The sequence below is a fragment of the Postia placenta genome (assembly GCF_002117355.1).
Source record: "Postia placenta MAD-698-R-SB12 unplaced genomic scaffold POSPLAscaffold_4, whole genome shotgun sequence".
Lineage (NCBI taxonomy): Eukaryota > Fungi > Basidiomycota > Agaricomycetes > Polyporales > Adustoporiaceae > Rhodonia > Rhodonia placenta.
The window spans coordinates 2480486-2508475 of NW_020169835.1; the positions used below are offsets into that span (position 1 = coordinate 2480486).

At 54.4% G+C, this 27990-nt stretch overlaps 11 protein-coding genes across 11 annotated transcripts in view; 7 read left to right on the forward strand and 4 right to left on the reverse strand.

Annotated features, from left to right (window-relative positions):
* POSPLADRAFT_1039441 (hypothetical protein) overlaps positions 1 to 3531 on the forward strand; it is a 14455-nt gene extending 10924 nt beyond the window's left edge. Inside the window, exons 3-9 of the mRNA XM_024477541.1 lie at positions 1916 to 1982; positions 2034 to 2335; positions 2389 to 2531; positions 2598 to 2775; positions 2837 to 2953; positions 3007 to 3048; positions 3112 to 3531. Of these exons, the coding sequence (XP_024341357.1) occupies positions 1916 to 1982; positions 2034 to 2335; positions 2389 to 2531; positions 2598 to 2775; positions 2837 to 2953; positions 3007 to 3048; positions 3112 to 3287 (1025 nt within the window). The 3' untranslated portion in view covers positions 3288 to 3531. The remainder of the gene's footprint in view (positions 1 to 1915; positions 1983 to 2033; positions 2336 to 2388; positions 2532 to 2597; positions 2776 to 2836; positions 2954 to 3006; positions 3049 to 3111) is intronic.
* Positions 3532 to 4232: 701 nt separating this feature from the next.
* On the forward strand, positions 4233 to 4584 carry POSPLADRAFT_1087952 (hypothetical protein; the record flags this gene model as incomplete). The annotated part of the gene is made up of 2 exons (XM_024483056.1): positions 4233 to 4323; positions 4466 to 4584. Coding segments are annotated over 2 exons (210 nt in total), but the record flags the coding sequence as incomplete, so codon positions are not given.
* A 473-nt stretch (positions 4585 to 5057) lies between these two features.
* Positions 5058 to 6367, reverse strand: POSPLADRAFT_1039444 (hypothetical protein). Its single transcript, XM_024477542.1, has 6 exons — positions 6297 to 6367; positions 6094 to 6242; positions 5850 to 5957; positions 5555 to 5598; positions 5435 to 5475; positions 5058 to 5377 (listed from the first exon to the last, which is right to left on the reverse strand). Exons 2-6 carry the CDS (start codon positions 6158 to 6160, stop codon positions 5164 to 5166), a joined length of 474 nt encoding a protein of 157 aa, XP_024341359.1. The 5' UTR covers positions 6161 to 6242; positions 6297 to 6367; the 3' UTR covers positions 5058 to 5163.
* A 608-nt stretch (positions 6368 to 6975) lies between these two features.
* Positions 6976 to 7469, reverse strand: POSPLADRAFT_1039445 (hypothetical protein). Its single transcript, XM_024477543.1, has one exon. It carries the CDS (start codon positions 7304 to 7306, stop codon positions 7058 to 7060), a length of 249 nt encoding a protein of 82 aa, XP_024341360.1. The 5' UTR covers positions 7307 to 7469; the 3' UTR covers positions 6976 to 7057.
* Positions 7446 to 10003, reverse strand: POSPLADRAFT_1065632 (hypothetical protein; the record flags this gene model as incomplete). The annotated part of the gene is made up of 9 exons (XM_024481979.1): positions 7446 to 7679; positions 7744 to 7796; positions 7856 to 8092; positions 8152 to 8231; positions 8291 to 8604; positions 8657 to 8734; positions 8795 to 9251; positions 9309 to 9669; positions 9724 to 10003. 9 exons carry the CDS (start codon positions 10001 to 10003, stop codon positions 7446 to 7448), a joined length of 2094 nt encoding a protein of 697 aa, XP_024341361.1.
* Positions 10004 to 10928: 925 nt separating this feature from the next.
* Positions 10929 to 11539, forward strand: POSPLADRAFT_1039446 (hypothetical protein; the record flags this gene model as incomplete). The annotated part of the gene is made up of 2 exons (XM_024477544.1): positions 10929 to 11080; positions 11177 to 11539. A coding segment is annotated over one exon (152 nt), but the record flags the coding sequence as incomplete, so codon positions are not given.
* A 1197-nt stretch (positions 11540 to 12736) lies between these two features.
* Positions 12737 to 12940, forward strand: POSPLADRAFT_1045580 (hypothetical protein; the record flags this gene model as incomplete). Its single annotated transcript, XM_024478800.1, has 1 exon — positions 12737 to 12940. The coding sequence occupies one exon, from the start codon at positions 12737 to 12739 to the stop codon at positions 12938 to 12940; it is 204 nt and encodes a 67-aa protein (XP_024341363.1).
* A 2199-nt stretch (positions 12941 to 15139) lies between these two features.
* Positions 15140 to 16534, forward strand: POSPLADRAFT_1032880 (hypothetical protein; the record flags this gene model as incomplete). The annotated part of the gene is made up of 3 exons (XM_024476893.1): positions 15140 to 15164; positions 15233 to 16084; positions 16140 to 16534. The coding sequence occupies 3 exons, from the start codon at positions 15140 to 15142 to the stop codon at positions 16532 to 16534; spliced, it is 1272 nt and encodes a 423-aa protein (XP_024341364.1).
* A 1222-nt stretch (positions 16535 to 17756) lies between these two features.
* POSPLADRAFT_1138247 (hypothetical protein) lies at positions 17757 to 19877 on the reverse strand (the record flags this gene model as incomplete). Its single annotated transcript, XM_024484884.1, has 7 exons — positions 17757 to 17825; positions 18059 to 18170; positions 18288 to 18543; positions 18622 to 18716; positions 18966 to 19159; positions 19378 to 19563; positions 19743 to 19877. The coding sequence occupies 7 exons, from the start codon at positions 19875 to 19877 to the stop codon at positions 17757 to 17759; spliced, it is 1047 nt and encodes a 348-aa protein (XP_024341365.1).
* Positions 19878 to 21631: 1754 nt separating this feature from the next.
* On the forward strand, positions 21632 to 23328 carry POSPLADRAFT_1039448 (hypothetical protein). Its single transcript, XM_024477545.1, has 3 exons — positions 21632 to 21714; positions 21780 to 22628; positions 22684 to 23328. Exons 1-3 carry the CDS (start codon positions 21690 to 21692, stop codon positions 23076 to 23078), a joined length of 1269 nt encoding a protein of 422 aa, XP_024341366.1. The 5' UTR covers positions 21632 to 21689; the 3' UTR covers positions 23079 to 23328.
* Positions 23329 to 24154: 826 nt separating this feature from the next.
* On the forward strand, positions 24155 to 27978 carry POSPLADRAFT_1073955 (hypothetical protein). The gene is made up of 25 exons (XM_024482654.1): positions 24155 to 24309; positions 24361 to 24509; positions 24559 to 24592; positions 24646 to 24803; positions 24867 to 24995; positions 25050 to 25119; positions 25174 to 25275; positions 25328 to 25406; positions 25481 to 25511; positions 25563 to 25705; positions 25760 to 25790; positions 25840 to 25916; positions 25966 to 26033; positions 26085 to 26151; positions 26202 to 26323; positions 26372 to 26444; positions 26500 to 26533; positions 26586 to 26928; positions 26986 to 27023; positions 27084 to 27168; positions 27217 to 27269; positions 27322 to 27431; positions 27485 to 27591; positions 27643 to 27688; positions 27746 to 27978. Exons 1-25 carry the CDS (start codon positions 24216 to 24218, stop codon positions 27777 to 27779), a joined length of 2277 nt encoding a protein of 758 aa, XP_024341367.1. The 5' UTR covers positions 24155 to 24215; the 3' UTR covers positions 27780 to 27978.
* The last annotated feature ends 12 nt before the right edge of the window (positions 27979 to 27990 follow it).

A 27990-nucleotide genomic window follows, 5' to 3' on the forward strand; every position in this document is an offset into this window, starting at 1 on the left:
GAACGGCGATGGTCAACGATGTGTACGGCCATCGCACGACGGGGACACAACGCACCTTGATCCCGCCATGTCCCTCAGTGGTGCGCACCGCCTCTGCGCTTGCTCTGGGGTCGAACAGGCGGATCTTGCGGTCCCTGCACGTCGTTACCAGGAGGTTGCCCGACGGATTGAACGCCAGACTCTGAATCGCATCTCCGTGCCCACTCAGGACGGACTTTGCTGACTCTGGGCTCGCCAGGTCCCACAGCTTGACAACATGGTCGCCTGTCGTGGATGCGAGCACGTTGTTCGCGGTCGGGTGGAACAGCACCTGACCTACGCGGCGCGGCGATACGTCGATGCGCGCGACAGGCTCAAAGTCGACGGGCTCCCAGTGCTCCTGGCCCCAGCCCTCGAACGCGGCCTCGTCGACCTTCCAGATCATCACCTTGCCGTCATCGCCCGCAGACGCGACCACCGAGTCATTGAACGGCGACCAGTCTGTGTCGAGCACCGGCGCAGAGTGGCTGCGCGCGAGGGGGATGAGGTCGGGGAGCTTGGAGGGGAAGCCGAGGGGAAGAGGCTCGAACGGCGAGGGGAGTGGCAGGATCGCGAAAGCACCGCCACCCGAGGCATTCCAGTTGATGCTGATGTAGCGCTTCGGGGTAGGTCAGAGAGAGGGTACGGTGCGAACGGGAGCGACGCACCGCAGAGGCTGCTACGACGTTTGTGTCCCAAGCGCTGTTGGAGACTTTGATGTTGTCGAGGCCGTATTCTTTCTTTCCCTGCTGTCCAAAGACATGGCTGGTGGGACGGGTGCTGAGAACGGGATACACGTCGAGCATGATCACACACTTACCGATACTTTGATGCCCTGACAAAGCGAGACATGGTTTCAAGCCCGCGTTTCCCCCGACCGTCGCGCGAAGATGTGTCGAGTCTGATTCAGTGTCCGAGATGTCGGTGGGCCTTGTTTGAGCAGAAAATGAAAGCGACTATGCACGTAGACACAGCACCGAGTGCCACTCGTCGGGGTCCTTCGTGACAAGTGACCCAGGGCTTACATAACGCAGCAAGAACACACTATGTTGATGGCTTTCACTTGGTTTATCCACTGCAGATGGCTGCTTAGAGGAGTCTGTGTGAGAGGATAAGAAAGGCATAGTGTTCAATTTATTCATCCATGACAGATCGCTGTGAGAGGTACAGATATGCCTCTGAACACCTGTCTTGGTATATTTGCAAGATGTGGGAGGGCATAGAAAGAATGATAGGCCACAGTGAATGTTATGTATGGAGGCCTAGCAGTCTTACGAGTATATCAGCATCCCTGGCAACATCCCTGAACCGATGGCCCGACACAACACATTCCAATCAGGAAGGCGAGTTTCCGTATTTGCTAGTCCACAGAGTGCCAGACGACCCCGAAACCGCTACTATATCGGGCATGACGTATCGACAGCAGCGTCGCGATGATGGCAAGTACATAAGAGGAGAGTCAAAATGAATATCAATTGAAATTATTTGCCCACGCCCAGTTCACCAACGTCTTCCGCCGCTCGGGCTCCCGTGAGTGCTGCCGCCCCTTTCCTTTCCTTCCTCCCGCTCGTCGTGCCAATGTCAGTCCTACAGTGTACCGCCAGGGTGGGCTCGTCGCGCTGCGCTGTGTCCGTGCCCCGCGCGCTAGCAAGTCGCTCCCGACCACGCTTCCTAGCCACCGCCGCGTCAGGAGAGGTGCGTACACGGCGATGTGCAGCGGCTCCTGTGCACTGACCACCAGAGTGCAGCTCAGGAAGACCGCACTGTATGGCTTTCACCTCCAGAATGGTGCCAAGATGGTCCCGTTTGCGGGCTTCTCCATGCCGCTGTCGTACGGAGACGTCGGCGCAGGTGAGTGCTTTGCTGTCGCACACTCCCATTTCTCACATTCGCACAGTGGCGAGTCACCATCACGTCCGCACGTCCGCCGGACTCTTCGACGTCGGACACATGGTCCAGTCCAAGTACGCCCACGTCCTCGTCCCCAGTCCGGGCCCGCATTAACCCCGGCCTAGCTTCCGCGGCGCGACCGCGACCGCGTTCCTCGAATGGCTGACGCCGTCCTCCCTCTCCGTTCTTGCCCCTTTCTCCTCAACACTCTCTGTCCTCCTCAACGAGCGCGGCGGCATCATCGACGACACCGTCATCACCAAGCACGCCGACGATGCCTTCTACGTCGTGACCAACGCGGGCCGCCGCGAGCGCGACCTCGCGTGGTTCCGGGCGAAGCTGGCAGAGTGGAACGCCAGCGAGCACGCCGCAGCGGGCAAGGTCGCACTCGAGGTGCTCGAGGACTGGGGCCTCCTGGCGCTGCAAGGCGCGTGTCCACGGCTTTCTGCACCGATGCGGGGAACATAATGTAAACATCAGGTCCCGAGGCCGCACAGTATTTGCAGAACCTGACGACGTTCGACCTGACGACGCTGACGTTCGGCAGGTCCGCGTTCGTCCCTGTCAAGGGCACGAAGCTCCATGTCGCGCGCGGCGGGTACACGGGAGAGGATGGCTTTGAGGTCGGCTAGGTCGGCCATCTCTCCAGCACGGCTATCCTGACAGACTGGTATCTTTCACACGCATAGATCTCCATCCCACCGGCACAAACGGAAGAGATCGCGGCCCTCCTCTCAAAGTCACCCGTGCAACTCACCGGCCTCGGCGCGCGGGACAGCCTGCGGCTCGAGGCGGGCATGTGCCTGTACGGCCAGGACCTTGATGAGGATACAACGCCCGTGGAGGCAGGGCTGACGTGGGTCATCGGTGCGTCCCGTCGATCGCTTGTCGATTCCTCTTCATGTTCCTCACGCGGTGGCATGTGTAGGCAAAGACCGCCGTGAGACGGGCGGGTTCATCGGTGCAGAGGGCGTGTTGAAGCATCTGAAGGACGGCCCACCACGACGGCGTGTAGGCATGATTGTCGAAGGTGCACCTGCCAGACGTGAGTGCGCGGTGTGGCTGCGCGCGTAGGCTCTGACAGTATATCGTGCGCAGAGGGGGCCAAGATATTCGCGCCGTCGAGCAGTGACCTAGTCGGTACGTATTTGCCTTGCTGCTGCCATTCGCTCGGACCTGATGAGTGCATGTGCGGCCGTGCAGGTGTTGTGACGTCGGGCATCCCGTCGCCGACGCTGGGCAAGAACATCGCGATGGGCTACGTGGAGTCGGGGTGGCACAAAAAGGGCACGGAGGTGGAGGTGGAGGTGCGCAACAAGCTGAGGAAGGCTGTGTTGACGCCTATGCCGTTCGCGCCGACCAGATATTACAGAGGGTGATGTGGGCTTGCTCGGGTGTCTGCACTTCTGCGGCCAGTGTGGATGGTTTACTTTATCGGTCTCTGCAATGATGCGTTGTGGGATGGTTAGGACATAACCTATAACGGGTACTGTTGCGCGCGCACTAGATTTTGAAGCACGAGAGTTGCGTATTGGGTGAGTGGAGTGGGAGGGCCTTCTGCAGTAGGTTTGATGACTTGTCGACTATGATAGCAAAGAAAGTTAAATAACCGCGTCATGGCCGACTGTATGCGCGTCGGTAATACAGAACAAATGAGCAACAAACGAAGAGCACAAAGCTCGGCGACCACGACGAAAGAGTACACAACCGCGATCGAGATCTGCGACAACGAACGCTCGACGCGTAGGCTTATTGCGTGGTAGTTCGAGGGAGAGAGGGAACGTACACTTCTCGGCATCCACGCCGGTTTATATAAGTACGGAAGGGTTTTGACGGGCATGACATCATATGCGACCTGCGTAGAGACAATGACGCGCACAACATGGCTGTCCAAGAACGGCAAACCACTATCCGAAACGGGATGGAAGCCCTTTCCCTTGAATTCACGATCGCCACTAGCTCAGTCTCTAAGGATAGCGTCCCCGACGCGCCATATTCACGCCCGCGTCTTGCTGCCCTCAAGAGCGTGGCGTCGCCGGCACCCCCGTCAACCTACTGCGACCGCTTCATCTCCCCGTCTTCGCAAGCCATAGAGTCGAGAGGGTCAAGAGTCCGTACGTACTCTCCATGTTTGACCAACGCTGAAAGAAAAAGAAGGAAAAGAAAGATTGAAACGACGTTCCGGCTCCACCGCAGTGGGTGCAGCGATCTCCACAGGCGCCGCGTCGATCGACCGACATGGACTGCTCGTCCTGACCGCCATGCAGCGCCTCGTCCTCGTCCACACCCGCAGGGCGACTTGCTCTGCCCACCGCCACTACCACCACCTTCCTTTTCCCACCCATGCACACCCGACGCCGCACGAGATATTCCATCTCCCATTAGGGGCGACCCAGCAGGACATCAAGGCCAGATGTACGTCTCCGCCCCTTGCTCCCCCAGGCCCACCCGCCGGGCCCGTCGCCGTCCCGCCCACCCCTCCAACACCCACAACACAGACACGCGCAGCTGAATAAGATTTCCGTTTGTTTTCGGTCCCCGCCCGCGCAAACGCAAGACTACGACCTCGTCCGCGCACACCACCCCGACTCGCCGCTCTGCCGCGACGTCCCCGCCCCCGAGCGCCACGCCCGCTTCCAGCGCATCACCGCCGCGTACGACGTCCTCCGTGGCCGCCGCGCGCCGCAGCACGCCGACCCCATCCGCGCCGAGCTCGCGCGCCGCAAGCGCATGCAGGAGGCCCGCCGCGCCGCCGCGGCCGAACGCGCGCGGGAGGGGGAGCACGGCTGGTCGGCCCGCGACGCCCCCGCGGACGGCGACGACGGCTGGAAGGACCACCTCATCATCGCCGCGGCGATCCTGGTGCGTGCCCGCGCGTCTGTGTGTGTGTACGGTATACGACTGCCGACGCTGATCGCGCGCGCACAGTCCCTCGGCGTGGGCCTCGCGCCGCTGTTCTGGCCCGGCCTGGGCGTCGCCGACCAGCGGCATACCGCTGCGGCGAACAACCTCGCACAGGCGCGGCGCGAGGCGCGCGAGTTCGGGCACGAGCGGCGGCTGGAGATCCGCCGGCGCGTGCAGGAGTTCAGGGGGGTGGAAAAGGAGGAGCAGGAGCAGAGACAGAACGGGACCTTCGTGCAGGGCGACGATGGGAGCGACGATGTAGCAATAGAGACGAGAACTTAGATAGCATGCACACTGTACACTGTACACTACACATCAGCATACACATTCCGTCCTTCGTCCGCGCGGACCCTAGGACTGCCTGGGCAGCTCGAGGTGCTCTGGGCCGAAGCTGTGCGGGAGCAGCTCGCCTATGCTCGTCTCCAGCACGCCGCCGCCCGCCTTGCCCTCCGCGACGCGCTGGTCGTAGTCCGCGGGCACGAGCAGCACGGGCATGTTCAGCGCGCAGAACTCGCGCAGCACCTGGCGGCAGATACCACAAGGTGACGTCGCCTCGGCGATGTTGCTGTGGAATTACGGTGTGAGTTTATGCACAACGGACAAATTCGCAGCAGCGGCTGACGTTACGACGGCGAGGCCCACGAACGACCGGATTCCCTCGCTCTGCCCCCCGGAGACAAGGCGCACATCGTTAGCCGTCAGAAATCGTGGCTCGTGGGCGGTGGTTGCGGGAGGGACTCACCACTGCCTTGACGATAGCGGTGCGCTCCGCGCAGATTGTCCCACCTATCCAGGCGAAGAAGGAGACGTGCGTTAGTAACCAGGCTCTCATACAGCAGAGCTTATCCGGGTGACGCCATGATACGGTAATGCGTGCTCCCTCATAGTACTGCATGTCAGGCCTCGACCGCGAACATGCACCCTTCTGCCAATCATCAATGACATATTCCTGCCAACGCATTACGAATCCGCATGCACCGAGGCCACACGGCCTGAGAAACTCGTGCTGAACCCTAACAAGCTCCGTGACAACTGACCGTATGAAGCGTTCTCGATGTTCGCGCCGCGGATGACCTCGCCGCTCGCCGTCAGGAGCGCAGCGCCGACGGGGAAGTTGGAATACTTGCAATAGGCGTTCTTCTTGGCTGCGGAGGGGCAAGGTTGACTTGAGCGGGGAGCACAGAACGCGAGTAGGCGAGATGACGGAGATGAGAGGCAGCCCTCTGGAGACCACTTGGGTGCCGAGGACCGTCGCTTGAGCCACCGAGTAACCGGACTTACCGTCGAACGCCGCCTGGATCAGCCTCTCGCGATCAGGAACACCTAGCGTCCATGTCTGTGCGGACATCGCGCAGTCTGGCCGTTCTCAGTTGAGTCGAGGTGTGAGATAGACGAGATGAGGGCCAATACAATCGGAAAGACGAGCGGATCTTGCCAAGATTCAGACACTCGTGAGTCTTATCTAATCGGCGGAGGGCGGGCACCTTCGCTACTTCTAGTGTCCAATTGCACTGATGGAGATCCGCATACAACGCCAATTTGACGGTGTAAGAAGTAAGAATGTGGTCAGTGTGGTCAGTGTGGTTTCATCAACGCCAACTGGAGCGATCTATGCACTATCGCTGGGGGTCACAGCGCCTAGCCCAGCGATAGAACCTACTAGCCATATAAACGTCCCTCGACCGGTTCAACTCGTCCATACTTTCGGGAGGGAAGCCCCCAGAGACAGTAGTCACAGTACTGTATCATGCATCATGTCCCGCGGCATCAGGAAACGACCTCACTGAAAGCACCAAGTACCCTACCCGGTGCGTGCGCATAGCAGCCATTGGAACCCGCACGTCGTCCGCAAGGCCATAGTAGATTGGGTGCTGTAGCCGTCCGTTGATCGCGCGCCGGGAAACCACTCTGACGAAGGTTCGCACTCAGTTGCGCTCGTCGAAGCCGGACATGCAGCCCACAAAACCTTCACTCGAGCCGAGGCCAGATCCAACGGCGGACACCACCTTAATCTGACCGCGACCCTGGAGGCGGTGTGTGCATGTGAGAGCCCGACGATACCGCACATCGCAGATCGTCTCCCTGCACCCCAATCTCGCACGCTGTCCCTGTCTCCTTCATGACAGCAAGCTACCGCGGCCACCCGCGGCACATCCTGGGAAGTGGGAAGCAAACATGAACGATGCACATTGGAATTGCTATGGTATCAACAAGCTGAGGTCAGCACAGTCCATGATATAGAACACTAACAAACACAACAAGTATGGCACACGGCAGATCGCACAGCGTCCGCATGGTCTAGTCTACATACAACGCCCGAACCAGAGTACGCCTGCCAGAAAGAGCGTGCGTGCGTGCGCCTCCTTTCATCGCGAGGCGCAAGGACAGCGATAGTAAAAGCAAGGGTCACGATACTAGTACGATATGTGGTACATATACAGCAGCACGGGCACGACAGCCTGCATGGCGCAGCCGCGGCCCGCGCAGAGTCCATGTGAAAGAGCGGAGTGGTCAATGGTCGGTAGCAGCAGCCTCGGCGCGAGGCATCAATAGTCCAAGCATCAGAATCTTCAGAAAAAAAATGAAATGAGGGCGGCACGGCTAGCGCGGCCCTCGGACGCGCAGCGCGCAGCCTAGAGGGCAATCGCAGCCAGGGCGGCGGCCGCAACAGCGCCAAGGGCGGCAGGCAGCACCCGCGGCGTGAGCACCGTGGCCGCGGACTTGCGGCTCGACGCGGACGTCGTGGCCGACGGCGCCGAAGAGCTCGCGGACGCGGACGACGTCGCGTTCGCCGCGTCGGCGTTCACGTACGTCCCGCGGATGAGCTCCGCGGCCTGCTCCGCAAGGCCGTACACGGGTGCCTGCAGCTGTGGGATGTGCGCGCGCGCGTGTGAGTGCGGTTGCGGGGACAAGACGCGGGGGGACACGTACGTGCGCGGAGAACTGGAAGGGGAAGACGGAGGCGTCGGCCACGCGGACGTTGGCTGTGGTGATGCGCGTTAGGTCCCAAGATGCACGGGGGCACGGCGGCGAGAGCACTTACCGAGCCCGTACACCCTCAAGTTGGCATCCACGACGCCGCCCTGGCTCTGCGGGAGCATCGCGCACGAGCACGACGGGTGGTACTCCGTGTACGAGTTCTGCGCAAGCCAGGTTTCCCACTGTTCGTCAGACTGCACGGATGAGCCGGGGGAGATCTCCTCCGCCATGGCAGCGCTCAGCGGAGCCGTGTTCCCGAGGCTCCTGCAGAACCGCAGGCCTTCGCGAAGCATGACGAGGTCTGTGCGGCACAATGTCGGCATAACTGTCATATACAGGATTCGCCGAGCGAGTGCTTACCGGCGTTATTGGAGAGATACTGGGGGTCGATGATGGGGTATTCAAAGATGTCCGAGCTGTTGATGTACAGACGGCCTTGGCTGGAAGACGGGCCGTATTTCAGAAGCAACGTTAGAGCGGACATCAGGCTGGGTACTACCTGAACGGGTGCTGCAGTGCAGCCTGGATGGAGATGACTTGCGGCTCGTACTGGCCTGCGCCGGTCAGCGAGAGCAAAATCTCCATATCGCCGATGGAAGACAGGAGGAGCTTCTGCGCTGTGAGGTTGTATATGGCCTTGTATCCCTCGACGACCTCGGAGTACTGGCTGGGGACCAGGGTGGACGCGCTGCTGTCCACGGCATCAGCGATCTGCTGGGCGTAGGTTTCGGGCGCCGCGATGAGGGCGCTGAAGTTGACGTAGGCAGTCGCCGAATTGATAAACGAGAGGAACGGCGTCGACGTGGTCGGCACCTACAAAACATATGCTCAGCCCACGCAACAGTTAAGAAAAGGTGGGATCTACATCATTTAAGTTCGAGTAGTTGCCGTAGAACATAGAGCCAGCGGTCTGCTCGTTCGTCTTCCACGTCACTTCCGCGTACTAGCAAACGGCAGCCAGTGGGTCAGTCGGGTATCTACGCGCACAGGGAAGGTGACATACCAGATGGTCCTGGAGATGCTGTCCGACGCCCGGCAACGCCACCTGCACCGCGACTCCTGCAGCCTCAAGGACGTCCTGCGGTCCCACCCCACTGACCATGAGTATCTGCGGGCTGCCGATCGCGCCCGCGGCGAGGATAACCTCCTTGTTCACGCTGACCGTGCTCTCAGTGGCGCCCTTCTGGCTCGCGTACTGCACGCCGGTCGCGGTGAGGCCGCCGGTAGCGTTGGCGAACACGATGCGCGTGACGGTCGCGTTGGGCAGGATCGCGAGGTTGGCGCGCGGCGGGAGCGGGTCGATGTACGCGGAGCGCGAGTAGGAGCGCGTCCAGTTGGCCGGGTTGATCGCGGAGGTGGCGACGAACGCACCCCAGCCGTCGCCGCCGTCGGGATTCGGCGACGTCATGATGTCGATGTTGTTCAGAGACGGCGTCCAGTCTCCCACCTGCGGCATCATGCTATTGAAGAAAGTTCAATCATCGGGCGCCACTGACAAAAATTAGTGGCAAACGCACTAGCCAGGGTACGACGCGTGCAGAGGGCCGGAGAAGCCGTGGCTGGAGTTGCTGTACTCGATTTTGGCGGTATCCTGCACGTTGCTGAGCGGTGGGGTGTACGTCTCGCTCTTTTTCATCGCGGCGTACATGTTGTCCCAATTCCAGATGGAGCCATTGGGGACAAGACTCGCCCAGGCATTGATCTCGAGCTCGGAGGGCCGCACCAGGTACATACCGTTGATGGCGGAGGAACCGCCGAGCACCTTGCCACGAGGCCAGGAGATCTGGCGGTTGTCGGCATCGGGCTGGGCGACGGTCTCGTAAGCCCAGTCGTAGGAGGAGCCGACGAGGGAGTTGTAGTATGTGTATGACGGAATGTCTGAAGGCGCTCAATATCAATGTTAATCATAGTTGTGTGGTCCACGGAACCGACCGATTTTGTCCTGCACCGCTTCACCGGTGTCTCCAGCTTCGAGGACGAGGACGGAGGTGTTGGAGTTCTCGGAGAGACGGGACGCAAGGACGAGGCCGGCGGTGCCGCCGCCTACAATTACATAGTCGTAAGAGCTGGCGATTGAGCCGTCGTAAACGATATTCCGTCGGAGGAGTTCGCGTTCGTGAAAGTCATGATAGGCATCGGGATGGCGGCCTGTAGAGTACCCTGCGACGGATGCAAGAGGGACTGCAGCGAGGAAGAGACTGACGGCTCGCATCGCGAGAAGGGAGCGTGGTGGTGGTAGTCAACAACGAAGCGAGCAAAAGAAAGCGAGCAACAAGAAAGACTGGCACAAGCAATGAGGGCTAAATGTGCTATACTTATCACGCAGCACTCTATTCTGGTCCCACAGGTGACGCTGTGGGGTGGCCGCCGCAAGGGACAGGTGGGGACGCAGTGGGGGGCAGGGCTTGCCGCGTGTCGGCCATTGTTCACCGCAACACGGAGCGCATGTCCCATGTTGGCGAGAGCGCTCGAGTCCATTGATTCCCGACCCGCCATGTCCTCCGCTGATGCCTCGACCTTGCAATGCATCAGGTGCTATTTCTCAGATAAGGGTCTTATCCGTTCTTGAGCTGTGACCGCCGTGATATCAAAGGATTCAGACTGGATAGAGAAGGAGTATGTTAGGTCGCATACCATTATGAGACTCGAAGTGGGGATCTGGGGCGACGTAGAGGACAAGAAACATTAGAGCAGTTTTCTTATGGTCTTGCCGGATGCTCCTAAAAGAGAAAGGAGAATACCTTATTAAGAAAGCGAGTTTACACAAGTCACGGTGACAAGGTCACTCCAATGACACGGCAAGACCCGAAGCAACACGGCGGCCTCGAGTATTGCACAGCGTCGGCTGCACTGCTCAGGTCTCGCCTTGTCGACGTCTAGAGTCGCCTGGTCTCCTCTGCTCAATCCTTTGGCCTTGGATCTGCCTCATAGTTAACCTCTTTCCCGCTGAACTATCGCCTTCACAGCAGTTAGACTTCCGCACTACATGCTACATCGACTCTTCTCGTGAACTACCGCGGCTTGCCCGCTGCCCAGCTGGTCGTCTTTTCCCGAAATCAGCTATAGAAGTGTTCCCGGACTCGCTTGCTTGCTGTTATTACACAAGGGTGTCTGCTGTCCCTCATGTTTGCTATAGTCGCGGCAGCTGTGTGAGATCGCGGCTCGGAGTGTACTGGTCTACGCAGTCTACAGGGTCAGTTCTCCTTGCAACTTCAAGTCTTCGGCACAGTTATTTCTGGTCCTCATTACCACGCTCTATAAATATTAGCACCCGTCTCGGAGGGGGGAGGTAACTCGATCTGCCGCTGAGTTCAAAGGGTACGTACGTCCATTCGACGGGCGCTGTTATATATCACGTCGCAACCGCTATTTGTGTCGTTTTCAGCGTCCTATCGACGTGGTCTCCCGCCACGCCGCATCGCAGAAGACCTCCTTCACGTCATCGTACGGGTCTATCAAACCTCAGTGTTGCATTTGTATCATGCCTATTGGACAGAGCACTTTCCTTATCAACATCTTCTTGGAGCGAAAATAACAGCCCGAGCTAAATCAGCAGCGGCACGTCAAGTGGCAGTGGCCAGAGTGACTGGATCTGCTGGTTGACGGATTTTGAACCCGCAGCCATGTCATTCCTCGCGTGTCAGGTGCGGACGCAGCACGGTTCCCTCGTCGACGCCACCGGACGGCATCCCGAGCTATTCTGCGATTCATGCCCACGGTGTCCTGTGGCCAACGAGTCTAATACAAAGTGAGTGGGTTCATCACTTTGCACGCACACGAGCCGAGGCGGGTGAATGGAAGCGTGTCTTTCGGTGCCATGTTCGGGAGCCGCTGTGAAATAACCTTTGATACTCTTTCGTCATCTCAGCATAACACTAGGACCGGGAAGGCCTGTTGGATGCGAGCTGTCGGCCAAAATTCATCGAAGATGCTCACCTAACCTTTGTCGCCGGGATGTTGAGACCATAACCAGGCCTTGGCGCGGAACTCTGTGCCGAGTGGTGCGAACTGTCCATACCCCGGCACGGATTGATTTGCCAGGTATTTATGATAAATCACCTCGTGGTGCATGCTGACCGTTGTGGCGCTGCTATCCAAGCCCTCGTTTCTGGCGTATCAATATGAGGTCGTTCGCACTGAGGTTGACGTTTTGCTAGCAGCCTACAGACTTTGCTGAAATTAAGCAAGGCGCCTCCTTCCGACGAGTCCGGTCACACTTTCAATCATTGCACACAAACTGTGTGCTCGCTGAACTGATGAGGTTTGCGACAGCCTATTGAACAGTACTCCCGCGGCCCGAGATGCGACTGATACGCATCTGCGTGTGTGGGGGTGTCTTGACCATGTTCCGCACTTGATCGGACGTGGTATGTTACAGTCAACTGCCTGGGGAAAGCAGCCTCGGGTTTCATGTTCCCCCCCTACAGACAGCATTATCAGCGCTTTAACGTCGCAAGGCGGTGACCGGTAAGGCAACCTCACTTAATATAGTATGAGTTGAGCTGCAGGCGCCGGATTCTACAGGACACGGACAATTCAGGCGCTTGTATGAGCGCTCCGTATCACGGGTGACGACCTACGGGCTCCACCGGGATCGAGTTGGCCCTAATACAACTCCCGGACTTGATCTCTCGCCGACCTGCGGCCCTGTACCTTAACCTCCAACGTCGAGGGTGTTGGAGTTGTCCTGGTCAACAAGAGCAACAGGATCCGGTTGGACAAGTCCATTCTTGATGTCCTAGAACGAGTGACGTATGGTGAACAATTCAACAAACTCGGGGCGAGTGTGTCGCCGCTGCCCCAAGTCAGCAGGAGAGGGGCAAGTTTGACAAGACCGTGTGTACGCGTGAAGTTTTGCGCCCACGTGAGTCGTTTATAATGCTATAGAACCCTTGACTAGCTAAGGGTGTGAGCGCGGTGCTATCGGCCCGGAGACGATCCTAGGATGTACGCCTTCTGCACACACGCCCTATGCGCAGTTCAGCTCTTGCAGAGTTGCTGCGAACAATATAAGTGTGGATATCTACCACAGCGCTCGCTCAGTAGCGCGGCTTACACTCGGCTTGCCGAACCCGCTGATGCATGCGTCTTGCGCTCTACACTGTTGAAACGTGCCAGTGACCACACAGCAGACCCTAGCCAGAAGTAATATCGATCGTTATCTCAATGTCCAGCCTGACCAACTTTGGGCGGCTTGTGGACTCTACAGACGCTCCGCCCTGACGCCAAGTCTCTGTTCAGTTTTGAACCTGCAAGAAAATCGTAAGACGCCCAAGAGATTAACGTGCGTTGCCATTTTCGATCTAGCACTCCGAGTCGGACGTCGAGACTGAGGTGTCTTTTAGTCTGAGTTGACATGAACTCGTCTGTGCACCGTTCCCTGTGAACGTATCAGTCGCAGAGCCATAGCGCGCGGTTCGTGCTACATCCGCTCTAAACAAGTGTTCGCCGAACGCTGTTACCACTTAGCGCGGGCTCCGGTACGTCAGTTCACCTCGCGCTTTGGCACTTGGGTTTGTTCGGCGAACAGTGTACCCCTGGAATGCAAGTGGGACGTTTCAAGTCACATTCCACAATATCTGGCACGCCTTCTCGATCTATTATTGCAGTACGTGTTGTGTTTCGTTCGTCACGGGTCCTTCGGGAGCACACCTAGGCCATGTCCACATTACAGGTGGCCGAATTCGATGTCTCTCGTCGGTTGCGTACCACACTCTGCGGTTCTGATGGTGTAGTGTGGTCGTGAAGTTATGCCGATTTCATGCTGGGCGCACTTTGCAAACGGGAGGCTCAGGTGCGATGTTGACATGATCGTATCTCCGCAAATGCGGTTAGCGTACTGAAAGAGTCCTGTCGGCTTCTGGACTGTACGTGCTATGTGTAGCAGGGATTGATGCCTTCATTGCGACGGTGTCATTGTTCATGGCACGCACATCGCTCCGATATATTTGATATTAGGGCTGAGTATCTTCTGTTTCACAATTGTGAATGCGGTGAGGCACATGCATGTGAGTAGATGGGCGTTTGGTGTCTGCTCGTGGCCAGTCGTTGATCTCTCTCGTGTATGTGGTTCAGAGCGTACACCATTCCATTCATAGCCCATGGGACGCTTCTGTGTCTCAGGAGGCGGACGGAAGAAGGCTCACCATTATCATCCTGGATTCATATCACCTCGTTCTTTCTCCGGACACGTCGTGGCACCGAAATATCGTGGCCTGGCCAGCTGATCATATCTGGGCTCGCCAAAATGAGGCCCGGACTTCCTATATGGCGACCTTATCTCATGTATATCCAAATCACTATCGATTCCGCAGACAGGGCCGTCATGGGTATCACTGCAGCCTCACCGTATATCCCAATATAATGCCACCGCTTAGTTAGCAGCGGCGATGATCCCTACTAATCGTGGACTGACACATTTCCTTTATGCGAAATGATGTCGAGCCGAGATAGCAGCCTGTTCTGCCACCACCTTAGGAAGGAGTAGTCATCAGCTTGCAATAGCCGCAATGCATTCTTGATGCAACCATGAACTTTGCGGTATAGATCGGACCACACTCTTCTCACAGTCACAGTCATCGGCCGCTCCAAATTTAATCCCGAACGAAGCTGCATGGATACTCACATCGCGATTGCGTCCTAACAGTTAATTTTTCGACTACTCGGGAGGACATCATGATTCATTTTGTGTGCAAAAAAGGGATCCTGTGAACATTTCACTGTCTTGCTCAGATACGAAGGCCTAATTTCTAGCCTTAATGTAATATCGTGTCCGTGTGGGCGATTCAACTGAACGGCGCTCTGCAAGGTAGACAGCACAGCATCGAACCAACGAGCGACAGACGACGAACGCGAGCGAAATGTATGATGACGGGGGTGAAAAAAGGAGCCATATATATACGGTTGTTATCTAATCTAATCAGATCTTCCGTGTGAGCTTGACGTCAGAGCAGAGACCTTCACGGACTGCCAACAGTCCTACCTTCGCCACTCTCGACAGGAAGGTGCCACATTACCATGCCTCGGTGCTGGCAGCCTCGCCAAATACGTGGCATAGGGATAAGCCCGGCTTCTTGTGTATTTAATAGCAATACGCGCTCCATACGATCATTGTGGTCATGATCCAACCTGCCAAGACGTTGTGGTGCGAGCTTATCTCATCGGCTGAAGCATAAGTGAGCGTATATATGTAAATTTTAAACTCCGGATTGACATCTTCGATCTCAACTCAAACCACTCATAAAGACCCTGAGATAGTAGTATAATTACCCATCGCCTTGTTGCGTTTGCACCCGGTGCCCTCACACATCCATATATCCAACAGCTCATCTAAGAATCTTAAATTGATATGTCGGAACCTGACCTACGAAGCGGTGAGTTATCTGTACACTCGTATAATTGCAATAATTTTAGCTGATGCTCTGGAGGACCTTCGCCTCAGATATCCCAATAGCTGAATCTACCATCGTAGGAGTAATATGTTCAGACACCTTCAATTTTGGTGAACACAAGGGTCCGATTTTCCCCCCAGAAATCTCGGACATGTTCATCGACGCATTGGGGGAGGATTATGACCACGCCACACTCGCCGCGTGCTCCCTGACATGTCACGCGTGGGTACATCGGAGTCGGTTCCACATACATTCCTCCGTCAGAATCGACAGCTCTAGCAATTTCTCGAGACTCAAGGAACTGTACTCGCCAGAACGGGGACTCGCCAACTACGTCAGGAGTCTGAGCATTGATGCCTGCGATATGCAGGGCGATGGTTTGCCCGCTCCTCATCCATGGATCGCCGACAATATCGCACTCTTGAAGCACTTCACCAAGGTGAAGCGGCTTGCATTGGATGGACTTAGCTGGAATGATTTAACGGACGAGACAAAAACTACCATTCTCACGAACTACCCAATGGTCGATGATCTGTGGACGTCAACCTGCGATTTTAGACACCCTAGGCATCTAGTCACCCTCTTGCAGGCATTTCCTAACATCAAGAGCATTCGCATGGAGGCATTAATAACGGACACAGTGGAATGGGAGTTGATGGGAGACAATACCGGATCCAAGTTGCATTTGCAGTGGCTGGACGTCGGAGACGTATGCACCATGCCCAGCGTTGTAACAAAGTGGGCTAGCAGTTATGGAAATCTTTCCATCGAGAATATTCATATCTCCTGGAGCCATGAGGATCCCAAAGATTTGAGCTGTCTACTTGGATGTGCCGGTGCATCCGTCAAGACACTTTCTCTTACCTTGGACAGTTGTATCACAAGTCACCTAGTCGGTTCAGGTGAGTTCAGTAACTGGCTTCGGCTTTCAGCACGTCGCTCAAGTAGCCTCTACAGGCTCCGTGCGCAACCACATCAACCTCAGCCAAAATACTGGAATCCACTCACTGAAATTATATCTCCGCCTCGAATCATGCGACATCCCAAACTTGTCTTGGATTTCGGATACCCTCAAGTCTGTTACATCGAGACATCTCAGTCACATCGCAATTTACATGGCGGTTCTGCGAGTAGACCACTTGATTCATATCGAATGGGACACTATAGACACTGCGCTCTCTAACAAACTGTTGGAAGGACTGACGGATGTCACATTGTGTATATTGCGGCCTCGCAAGCCTCATGAAAGCGACGAGACGTCAGCGTTTCCTAGGGACTGGATGGCGGAGAAGCTTCCCAAGCTCATGGGCCGCCGCACAGTCACGACGGTATTCGAAGAACAAGATACATGAAGTGTATCGTGTCGGATTTTTGACGATAATCTTCCGTCTGTGGTCGTTGGGGTCTGCCCTGTAGCTGGCCCGGGAAAGAGCGAGAGATGTTCCTGCCCCAGCTTGAGGTCAGAGCGCGATTAGAGATTGTTGGAATAAAGCGGATATTCGGAGGGGAGCTTACCTTTCATTCGGATAGCGGTGACACCAGTTGTCCTGCAGGCGGCTCAGCCTCGGCATGACCCGGCTGGAGGACAACCTGTTCCCTACCTGAGTCGCATGGGTGTAATTTTTGGTCGAAATCAATCTATCAGTATCATTAAGGAATGAAAGGATCAAGTGCCTCTGGATTGTCTTACATGCATGCGTGGGCCCTCAGGCGTCGACCTGTTCACATGTGTAAGCGGTGAACCAAGGTCGCATCCCCCTCATTTCACAATTTGACCGTCGATAAATGAATGCCCTCCGGTCGTCAGTACGACGTAACTCAATGAGGGAGTCACAGAAAGTGTTTCGTATGGTATGGCCAATCTTTAATTCAGACTTCAATGATAGGCGGTGTATTCTGACAGTTCGATGTCCGATCATTCCCGGGGATGCTGAGCGCGAACCTTAGCGTGCAGTCTAGTGCTGTAGTCGATGATGTAACGTTCGTTATCCATATGGCAACATTGACATCCATAACGCACCACTGACGCCCCCATCATCATTACACGTCAGGCGTTTTAAATCTATGTCCCGCAACCCCCCTGCCTTCACGAATCACGAGATACTTTTCAGCGGGGTTTGAGACTCACAGGGTGACATACTGCAGTGTCCACTTGTCTGACTTTAACTACCAGATATGTCTGGGCGTGCTGTACACTTCAGCAAGCAGATTCAGTTTTGAATCATCGTCAGCCTTGTTTCATTTCGGATACAACTGCGCTGAGTGCTGGAGCTTTTGCGTTCTTGAGTTGGTCGCTCGAACCGCGTGTTACTCGCGATGTGATTCAGAATAATTCTGGGCAGTGCAGCCTCGGCTGCCGCGGCGAAGAATCTCTCTCTTGCCGATTCCAGAAGAAAAAACGGTTTGGCTGCGCTGCGGAGTTGAAACGTCGGGGTGTTTTGTAAAACCCTACATCTAAGAGCGTGTGAGTTCCGTCAGACCAAGTAGAATAAAGCCGCGGATATCTTATATAAATTGGTTATGTACTATGTAAGTCTAAGCACACTTGGGTAAGCGCTCCTTACGTACTGCCTTTCACCGCCTGATCGCCAGCTTCATGCGTCCAACTTTGTCGACCGTTGGCTTGTGCTTGTCTTCGCCTTTCTGTGTACCATCGAGAGTGATTTCCTTATTTATCAAGAAACTTGTCAGGGCGCAAATGCGATCCATGTTCTGACAGCTCGCTGCTCCTTGCACCATTATCGTCTATCGCAGCTGTCTGCTATTTGATAGTCACTGCTAGAACGCTGTGCGCATGTACGTGCGCATATCCTCTTAAAATGCTCACAAATTACTTTACTGAGGCCCTCAGCGTCTTCTTAGCAGTCATGGCATACAATCCTATGCCAAAATGCTTGTAGCCAGATGCGCTCGGCAAAAGCCATCAGGGACCACCCACGATCTGTGCAATGGAAATGGTCAAATTCGATGACAACACGCGAATTGGGGCTGCATAGAACATCACATCTGTGTAAAAGCAAGGCAAGAGATGTGAAAGATACATCATGTGTCATGGACCTCGAAGCCCATGCGACTTCCATCCTATCCCATAACATATTCCATTACATGCTCTGCCGAGCGCGTATCACCACGTATGTTACTAGCAGGACGCTTGCTCTATGACCCTTTTGGCATGCGTTGCCAGTGGATCCCGTACATACGCCTTGATTGCATGCGTCAGTGCATTCATGCTGCGATCCGGGACGGATGATCTCAACGTAAAGAAGCTGCCTCAGCCACAATCCGGAGAATGTATCTTTGACCAAGAGGGAATACCAGGCTTGATGCTCGTACGGCATTGGTTTGTACGTCTTAAGAGTTGCTATCATAGGTTCTAGATTGATCAACCTCGGGCTTTGCCCGCATTTTTTGGTTCCAGGCGATACGCTCGCTCACGTACTGTGACGTACAAGTTTTGACCCGTTCATGGCGACTGATCCCGAAAGCCTATCAGAATGCGGTTTGTTATATGTCCCGCTCATCCTCTCGCCCGATCTTGATAAAACGGGTTTGCGCCCGTGGTTTAGAATCTTGGTATTCTGATATCCGGCGGCCTATGGCTGATTACCGCGCTGACATGGCTGATTACCGCGCTGACACATATGTTCGACACTCAGCGTTGGGCCAACGCAATCGTGAATCTCAATTAACAATTTCCTCGTGATTCTCTCGCTCCGGGGTCTTATGCCTTTCTCATAAAGTATACACAGCTGGCAGCTCACTGCCTCGAACTGCGGCACGCACGATTGCCAAATAACCATCGGTATAAGCAAGTGCTGCTCGAACTCTGCATTGCATGGGTGCGTCACCACGTCACGATTGTGGTGCTGTGTGCTAACTCCGTGAGAGACCGCAACATCCGTGAAGCGGGAATGGAGCCGCATTTTTTGCGTTACGCCAGTCTCTCGGATATTCTGTCGAAGTGTGGAGAACATACGCTGCGCAATGATTTAAGTGTAATTTCCACACTCTGAAGAAGCGTTTGTGGGCCTTGGAGCAGCGTCGAGACTTGTGGCTCGTCGTTCCTTGAAGAAACAGTGTTCAACACGGCGATCAGCTTGGGGCTAGATACCCGTAAGTACTTATGGGTTCCATGGTCTCACGGTCTAATGATGGTCCCAAGGATACTCAACAAGTGCTGTTAAATGCGACCCACGAGATGGCTACCATGGCTACCTCCCTCCCACCAGCGTTTCGCCCAGCTCTCTAACTCTGCTCCTCTCAGGTGAGACCCACTTGACCTACGTGTTCCCGCGAATTGCAGTCCCACACTCATGACGCCGAGCGGATCCCATGGTAGGCGTCCCGCATTCTCATGTCCGATCTTCTTTTCCCTCAGCGTCTTGTGTCGTAGGTGAGTATGACCGCAGGTGAACGTTGCGTGCGTCCTGCGGCCGGATCACATATTTTTGGACGGATCCTGGGTGCCGTTCGGTCAAGAGCATCTGACAACCTTCACAGTATGCCCTGGAACACTAAAAACAATGGCGATGTGGCGGAGTGCGGGTATGTGGTACTTACGCGACATTCTGAGCAATATAGGGCGTCTATTGGATTCTTTTCCAGCGTCTCTTTGACCTCACGCGGAGTAGACAAGTCTCCTTGTGTCCGTTGAAGCGCCCGCGAGTGCGCGGCGCTAAGCGCCCACCCTGCCATCTGAAAGACGCTACTCGCAGGCTCTCGCACGCTTCTTTCACAGTCGCTTATTCCCGAAGAAAAGCGGATTTCAGGAGGCACCTCGGGCGGTCATACGGATCTTGGGCGTCTAAACGATACGACTTCTCAGCGACCGAGTCTATCGTCACTCCAGCTACGTCGGTTCCAAACCGCCCGAGTGAACGACCCCGGTTCAATGCATGTCCACGCGCCAACACATGTGCAACGGCTGCCTTCTATTCCAAGTTTGCAGGTTTGCGCAGCAAATTAAGCAGAGGGTTCAAATCTCGGGATTACACTACCAATGGTGTGGTGTGATGGCCAAGGCGTGTGTTACAAATACACGTGTTCTCCTTTCCTCAAATCTAGGCCTCACTCGCCCTTGCGATAGAATACTGTCATTGTTGATTCGACTCAAGCTCATCGCGGTCAATCGGCAATGGATGTACCGGTATTTGAGGTGCGCGGGAGCGATGGTTCTTGCACTGCCAGTTTTGATGACATGTCACTGCTCTTACGTTGCGTATCCCTCGTGTCTACTATTGAAAGAGTAATGGGAGGTTCTGCTATGTAATATCAAATTCGTCTCGCACGTTATCATCCTGTCGAAGTGAATGCTTCTGGATCGAGAATATACTCTATGTGAATTTGGCAACACCTACATATAGAGTATTAGGACTACATTTGCTATGTAGCATATGTTCACGAGGAGATCAACGCCCAGTGACAGAGGTGACCATCCTTGACCCGACTGCAAATTCTTGCTTTAGATCGGGTCAACAAAGCTTCGCGATGCGGCGTCACTACCTCGCCCAGACACAACGCCGTCTTCACTTCCGATAATATCCGTGAGTCGTTTACCGCTTTGCATTATGTCGGCAGGAACCGTGGTCCCACACGTTGGCTCAGGTTTGGAGCACAGCACTGAAATTTTATGACAGAAGAGTAAAATGACCCAGTTTCCGAAGATTGACTAGGCATTCTTCCGTACTGTACGACCAGCTCGAGCCGTGGCGTCAATTTCCTTCCGTGCAGGCCGCAAGAATGTGGAGCATGGAGCGATTACCGCATTGTGGACCGGTTGACAACTTACAGACGCATTGTGCGCGCAATTTGCACAATTTAATTGCTGAAGGGGACCAATGAGATGACAACAAACTACACGGTACAAGACAAACCCCTTTATTTGTCAGCCGACGGTTCTTCGCCGTCTTGAAGAGGATCCGGAAGTCATGGGAACATGGATCAACAACTTTGAGTCGTGGGGTTTTTTTCGTGCGCCGATGACAGCTTCATCAGTCAAGCTGGAGCCAGTTTGTATGCAGTAAGTTTATCTGACTAACTTGTGCCCAAGGAAAACAACAGGAAATGACATGCAGACACCACCACGATGCAGCCGTGAGTTTTCAACAGCTTCAACCACGACGGTCACCCGTGGGTGCAACTGTTGGGGTAACCCCCGAGCCAAATCCGGGCACGCTCTACGTCAAATCTACATGTGGACTTTTCGCTCAAATGTCGTGAGAAGTGCCAATGAATCTCGGCCACCGGACACTCTATGAGCGTGGGAAATGTGGTTCAATAGAGGAGTGTCACGTCACACGGATATGATGATGAATTCTCAATTTCACGTCACACGGATAGTCTTCGCTAGAGCCTATATTGCATCACGGCGAGTGCTGCCAGTTGTATATAACCAACCACCTTTTATGTGTCCACAAATCAACTCCTCCTCCCCGGCCTTTGCCCCTCTTGCCTCTCCTTGAGCTTCCTCCGTTGATTCGATGACCCGCGCATCCTCTTCGTGCGGATATGAACAACGAAGATGTGAAGTCCGGTAATGTCATAACGTCTCGTACGGTATCGCCGAGAGCCTGTGGATTAACTTGAAGGACACTACAGCCACCTCTCCAGACAATCGAGCAGGTCGCCCACGAACACTCAAAGGCGGTGGCACCCAGCATCTACTTCCCAAGGTACCCCTCGAGATATCAGACTTGATCATCGACGAACTGGGGTCTACATACCAGCGCTCGACCCTCGCCGCATGTGCTCTGACATGTCGCGACTGGCTCCATCGCAGCCGCTATCACATTCACGCCGCCGTCCGGATAGATTGCACCAGTAATCTCCCACGCCTCACCGAGCTGTACTCGCCGGCATGGGGACTTGCGGGGTATGTGCGCAGCCTAAGCATTGACGCATGCGATGTACTGGGCGATGGGCTCCCGGCACCACACCCGTGGATTGACAACGCGCGCGACTTGTTGAGGCTATTGACCAAGATCGAGCGGCTCTCGCTGGACGCGATCATCTGGCAGGATCTGGGAGCGGAGATCCAGGCGCTACTTCTCAATCACTATCCCCTCGTCAAGGACCTGTGGATGTCGACATGCGACTTTAGGAGACCTTCGCAGCTAGTCAGCCTTCTGCAGGCCTTTCCTCGGATCGAATGCGTGCGCATGGAGGCGATGGCGATGGTAAGCATGGAGGAGACGATAGTGGTGCAGGACGGATCGAGAAAGGAGCTGCGCCTGCAGTGGTTGGACGTCGGAGATCTCTGCACGATGCCGAGCATCGTGGCAAGGTGGGCGAGGAGTTACGAGCACATCGCGATTGAGAACATGCATTTCTCGTGGGGTTGCGAGGATCCGGCCGAACTGGGACAACTCCTCGAGCGCGCTGGGCCATCTTTGAAAACTCTTTCGATCACGATGGACAACCGCATTCCGGATGCGCTCGCGGATAAGGGTGAGCAGCATGAGTCTAGCTGCGGTCGCAGTATGCGCTGAATGAATCTACGTAGGTCCGCTCAATCAGTTCCTCAATCTGGGCTACAACTCGGGCCTGAGGTCATTGCGGCTTCTGCTTCGCCTAGAACCTTTTGAAGTCGAAGATCTGTCGTGGATTTCGGATCTCATCGGACCTATTTCCTCAACTCAGCTGAGGCATGTTGCGATCTACATGGAAGTGCTCGTGGATGACCAGCTTGATCGTATCAAATGGGATGTGATTGATTCTGCCCTCGCCAGCGAACAGCTGAGCAGCCTCCAGAAGGTCGAGCTGGGCATTTTGCAGCGTCGCAAGTATGGCGAACCGGTGGACGACTCTCAAGAGGACCGGGTAAAGAATAGGGTCACGAAGAAGCTGCCGAAACTTGCAGCGCGGCCGATCTTCGAGGTGACATACCAGGACGCATGATACGGAGCAGGGAGCTTGTGTAAGTGTGAGCTACGTGTGTGCGACAGCGTGTGCCTGTGAAAGGCCCAGCTGCACTGGGCTGACCCTTTCAGAGGACATTTGGCGCCATGCAGCAACGCTCATACTGATGTGGCGTCATAGGGGAGGATACGTTACAGTACATTAGGGGGATTTTAACACCGTGTGGTATCGCAGGACGCTTCAGTATAAAGATTTCCGAAGCCAATAAGGATACTCTCATTCCTTGCAACTGATAGGAAGGTATCCGAATGACATTCTTAGGACAATAGTAATATTGAACATATACGCGTAGGTTAGGCGCGAGCATACTACAATCGCAGTTTTTCAGTATGAACATACGAACATTTCACAACTAGTCTCAGCCGTTTCAGCGGCGTAACGACTGTACTCAGACAAAGTCAGTCTATGTACGCAGCAGATACCTCAGCCGTTTCCGCGGTATGAATGAGGGGAGACTTCGACACAGACGCGATGCGAGCCGCGTGTACTTATCAGACCACTGCAACTCAATAATATGGTATTTATCGACTGCAGTAAGTCCCTGACTAGAAAGACAATTCACAAGGAGGCTGTCTTTGTTCAATCCATGTTCTCTAATCGTCGATCTCAGGCTGTTCGATCATAGTAAGCGCTCGTACCTTTTGAACATCTTGGCTGATTGACATCCGGAAAGGTAGGTCTTTGCGCTCGAGTTCAGCCACTCCGGGTCGCAAGAAAAACGAGCTCACTTCTATAACAAGTCAGGGGCCACAATACCTATGGCCAAATTCGCGCAGGCCCATTCCGGCTCTCGTCTATACTCAGATTCCGGCGCTTATATTATCCTAAACTTTCCAGAAACGTGTGAGGGATATCTGCTATTCCTCCACAGGCCACAATCACGAATTTATCCTTCACCCGCGCAGGATCCGAAGCCCGAGCTGGCATGGCGCAGCGTCTCTGGAGGTCTCTGCGTCGTTGGGCGCGAATTTTGCAGACCCGCGGCTCGGAGACGTCTCCATGATGTGATATAATGACTTTGAACTCCTTATCTTCTGCGGCTCCTCTGATCCCCCCCCACTCCTACTCCCAGCCATTTCGTTGTCTGACGAGCTCAGCCTCATCCTATAGAATCGCATGTCACCGACAGGAGAGGATGCAACCAAAACGAAACGTCAAAGTCTGGATGTTCGTGGGTTCGCTCTGCTTACGTTGAGCTTTCAGACATTGGGTGGGTGATAACGTCCGATGGTTCACAACCATCTCGCTCATTGTTCGTCAGGCATCATATATTCTGACATCGGAACGTCTCCGTTGTATGTGCTTAACGGCATCTGGCCTGCGTCCGGTAAACTCCCGTCCGAGGAAGACGTCATCGGTGGACTGAGCGCGATTGTGTGGTCTCTGACACTGCTACCGCTGCTAAAATATGTAGGCCGACTGAAACGGCTAGGGGCCCTCGTTTCTCACCGTTTCTCAGGTCGTCATTTGTTTAAGATTCGGTACCGGAGAAGGTACCATCGCGGCCTCATTACAAGGCCGGAGTCTCCTTCTGATGTTTCTACAGGCGAAGGTGGCACTTTCGCTCTGTTCCAAGGGCTCTATCCTCCAGAGCAGAAGGACTTTGACGCGGATAGGACTCTCACGGGAGACAGCTTCAAGTTTTCCAACAAGAGACAGGGGCATGCGATCTCGCACAGGCTTCGTTGGCCCTTGCTTGCATGCGTATGTACCGATTTAGTATTGGAAACACGCTTGTTCGTCTTGCACCACTAACGTTATGTTTAGTCCCTGCTCGGGACGAGTCTCACGTTGTCCGATGGAGTATTCACGCCTGCCGTATCAGTGACGAGCGCTGTATCGGGGATTGCTATTGCCCGACCTTCTGTCGGGAATGATGTCGTTCCGATATCCGTCGTAGGTGTCTTGAGGCTATCACGCGAAGCCGGCCCACTCACCCGGAGCCTTCAGGCCTTTTTGGTTGCTCTGTTTCTTGTCCAATTCCGCGGAACAGCAAGATTGGCTTATGTGTTCGCACCAGGTACGCCATTTATGCTGTCGAACGTATTTTCATCCCGCACTGACGCAAACGAAGTGACATTGATTTGGCTCTCTCTCTTGGGCGCTACCGGCATCGTGAATATCATCCGTCATCCTGGCATATTTAGAGCGCTCGACCCATCTAGAGCGATAATGCGTACGGCATGCACTCTGAATTACGGATTTGCTGAACCAATTATCCAATACAGTTTTCGTGCGCACCCGGGACTATGACCTATTGAGCGGTGTGCTGCTGGCGGTTACTGGTTGTGAAGCACTCTTTGCTAAGTGAGTGTCAGTCCACGTGGCTGGAGAATAATGCACCCCCGCAAAACATGCGTCGCTCATTCATTTTCATTCAGTCTAGGGCAATTCAATATGCAATCTATACAGGTATTGTGGCAAATCCTATTCTCCATAGGCATTTTCTGACGGACGCTGAAGATTTCTTTCACGTGTTTCGTCTACCCCTGCCTCATTCTGCAATACCTAGGCCAAGGGGCTCGACTGATCGTCGATGGAGAACATATCTTGACCAACATATTCTATAACTCCATCCCAGGGCGTCCCAACGGGCCGTTGTTCTGGTACGAATGCGCTCCAGGTCGACGTGTATCATTGATCCTTACATTCTATGGTAGGATTCTTTATGTCTTCGCCATCCTAGCCACGGTACTTCCTTCTATTCTCAGGTTATCTCCAGTGCTGATTCGTCGAGCAGTTAATCGCGTCGCAAGCCCTCATTACGGCCACTTTCAGCTTGGTGCAGCAGCTTATTAACATGCATAGTCTTCCTCAGTGCGTCAGGCTTTTCTGCTAATGTAAAGAGGTGCCATAAACTCTGTAGTCTCCGCATGGTATATACGTCTAACAAGACGCAAGGTCAAGTCTATATACCCGTTGTGAATTGGATTCGTAGGTTTGAGCACTGAGCACACGAGTAGATGTTGACCATTTGCCATCCAGTGATGATTCTCGTTATCATTATGGTCGTTGCATTCAAGAGTTCTGTTTCTCTCACGAACGCATATGGGTGCAGTACCGGAGCTTTGTCTCATATTGTCTTTCCTGATACACGGCCAGGTTCGCCGTTGCAACAGTGATGTTCACCACTACGCTCTTGATCGCGCTGCAGATCAAATATGTGAAAAACCTGTCCGTTATTGTGGCTGTTGCGTTTCTGTTATTCTTTGGTTTCCTCGACGGTAAAGTGTATCCCAACCAAGCCAACATCGACGCTGACCCGTCTTCAGGTCTGTTTTGGGGCGCATCCCTTCGCAAAGTCCCCGATGGAGCGTGGGTACCACTGATGATGGGACTCATACTGTATGATACTTGGTTGAATCATTGCTTTTTCTGCACATTAACCTATCTGTTCCAGAGTGGCCTTCATGCTTTTCTGGACATGGGCTCGTGTATGTATATGTGCAGATTGTCGACAACTCATCTTATTCTTCGTACATCTAGGGGTTGGAGGACAGCTACGACAGCTCCAATCGGATGAACCTTCGCCATGTCATTTTCACTGAGCGGGATCGATCTGAGCTGCAAATCCGCAGACCTGTCGACTTGAAGCATTCCAAGGAAATTGAGTTATCCGAAGGGGACGATGCATCAGGCCGTGACTCCGAGGATCTAGAGGTCGAAGAAGAGCGCGAGCATGCCACTGCAGTTGATCCGGAGACATTCTACATCCTCGATGATGCCGGCCAAGGCTCCGGTGCCACGCACAGGCCGCTAGCGCGCATTCAGACATGTGCAGTCTTCCACAAACTTACGGTGGGAAGAGGTGTTCCCCACTCATTCATCGGTGCGTAAACACAGAATATGGGAGTTCTCTGCTCACAACTGGTTCCCTCAACATCAGGATTTTTACGTCAATGGCCGGCATTGCCCCGTGTCGTCGTCAGTAAAAGAGTTGCCATGAAGAAGCAGTATTTTGATTGTTTTATACGCACCGCGTAGATATTTCTGGCTGTTCGCGTGCTGCCCATCGCCCATATGCCACCGGAAGATCGTTATGCCGTGACCAAAGTGCGGACCATACAAGGTTAGTCATAACTGTCCGACTACAGTGACCTGAACTCATCCATGGCAGGTTTCTACGGTGTCACCTACTTCGTAGGCTATCGCGATGACTTCGATATGAAGGTGGGTGTTATGTCATGTCACTCATTAGCGGACGGCTGACCTTTTTCGTAAGATCGACGAAGTAGTGGAGCGCATCTGCGCAATTGAGGCACGCGCCGATCCACGGGAATCTTCTATGATCATCGACGAGATCAAAACGGTAGCAAAGAACTACGTTCATATGTACGTTATGATACTTCCAATCTGCAATATGCACCGCTGACAACACTATATAGCGTGCCCCATTATCATGTGATTAGTAGAGAAGTCAAAGCCGGAAGGCTCTCCAAAATCTTCAACTGGGTCAGGAGCCTCTTGATAGAGGACATATACCGTCGATTCGGTGAGACCCAACACGATTGAAGGACAGCGGTGGACACTAATGCTGAGTTAGCGATCATGTTCCCTGAGACAGAAAACTGGATTACCTCGAATGATCAGTGCGTACTCTCGAGACTCATTTGATTTTGATCTCCCTGAGCCACTGTCGCGCATAGGATCATTCGAGTCGGTATCAATGCAAGGTTATAGACGTGATGCTTTTGGAATGATTGCACTAAATGTCTGTATTGTTTGATTCACCCGGCGAGTAGCCACCCTGTAATAGTAGAATGTTGGTGACCAATTGGTCCATTGTATTCAAGAAGAGCGCACATGTACAGTAGACCCCTGGCTCAAGGCGAACAAAGCCTTGTCCTAAATTGATGTGGTAGTCGACGCCTATCACCGCAACTATTACCCC

Coding starts and splice junctions, on each gene's coding strand:
- POSPLADRAFT_1039444 (XM_024477542.1), bottom strand. CDS start 6,160: ATGTCCGCACAGACATGGACGCTAGGTGTTCCTGATCGCGAGAGGCTG. Junction 5,958..6,093: donor GATCCAGGCGGCGTTCGACG/GTAAGTCCGGTT, acceptor GCCCCTCCGCAG/CCAAGAAGAACGCCTATTGC. Junction 5,599..5,849: donor CATCGAGAACGCTTCATACG/GTCAGTTGTCAC, acceptor TCGCCTGGATAG/GTGGGACAATCTGCGCGGAG.
- POSPLADRAFT_1039445 (XM_024477543.1), bottom strand. CDS start 7,306: ATGGACTCTGCGCGGGCCGCGGCTGCGCCATGCAGGCTGTCGTGCCCG.
- POSPLADRAFT_1039448 (XM_024477545.1), top strand. CDS start 21,690: ATGAACAACGAAGATGTGAAGTCCG. Junction 21,715..21,779: donor CAACGAAGATGTGAAGTCCG/GTAATGTCATAA, acceptor AGGACACTACAG/CCACCTCTCCAGACAATCGA. Junction 22,629..22,683: donor GGATGCGCTCGCGGATAAGG/GTGAGCAGCATG, acceptor GAATCTACGTAG/GTCCGCTCAATCAGTTCCTC.
- POSPLADRAFT_1073955 (XM_024482654.1), top strand. CDS start 24,216: ATGTCACCGACAGGAGAGGATGCAACCAAAACGAAACGTCAAAGTCTG. Junction 25,512..25,562: donor TCAATATGCAATCTATACAG/GTATTGTGGCAA, acceptor CGGACGCTGAAG/ATTTCTTTCACGTGTTTCGT. Junction 27,689..27,745: donor TGGATTACCTCGAATGATCA/GTGCGTACTCTC, acceptor TGTCGCGCATAG/GATCATTCGAGTCGGTATCA.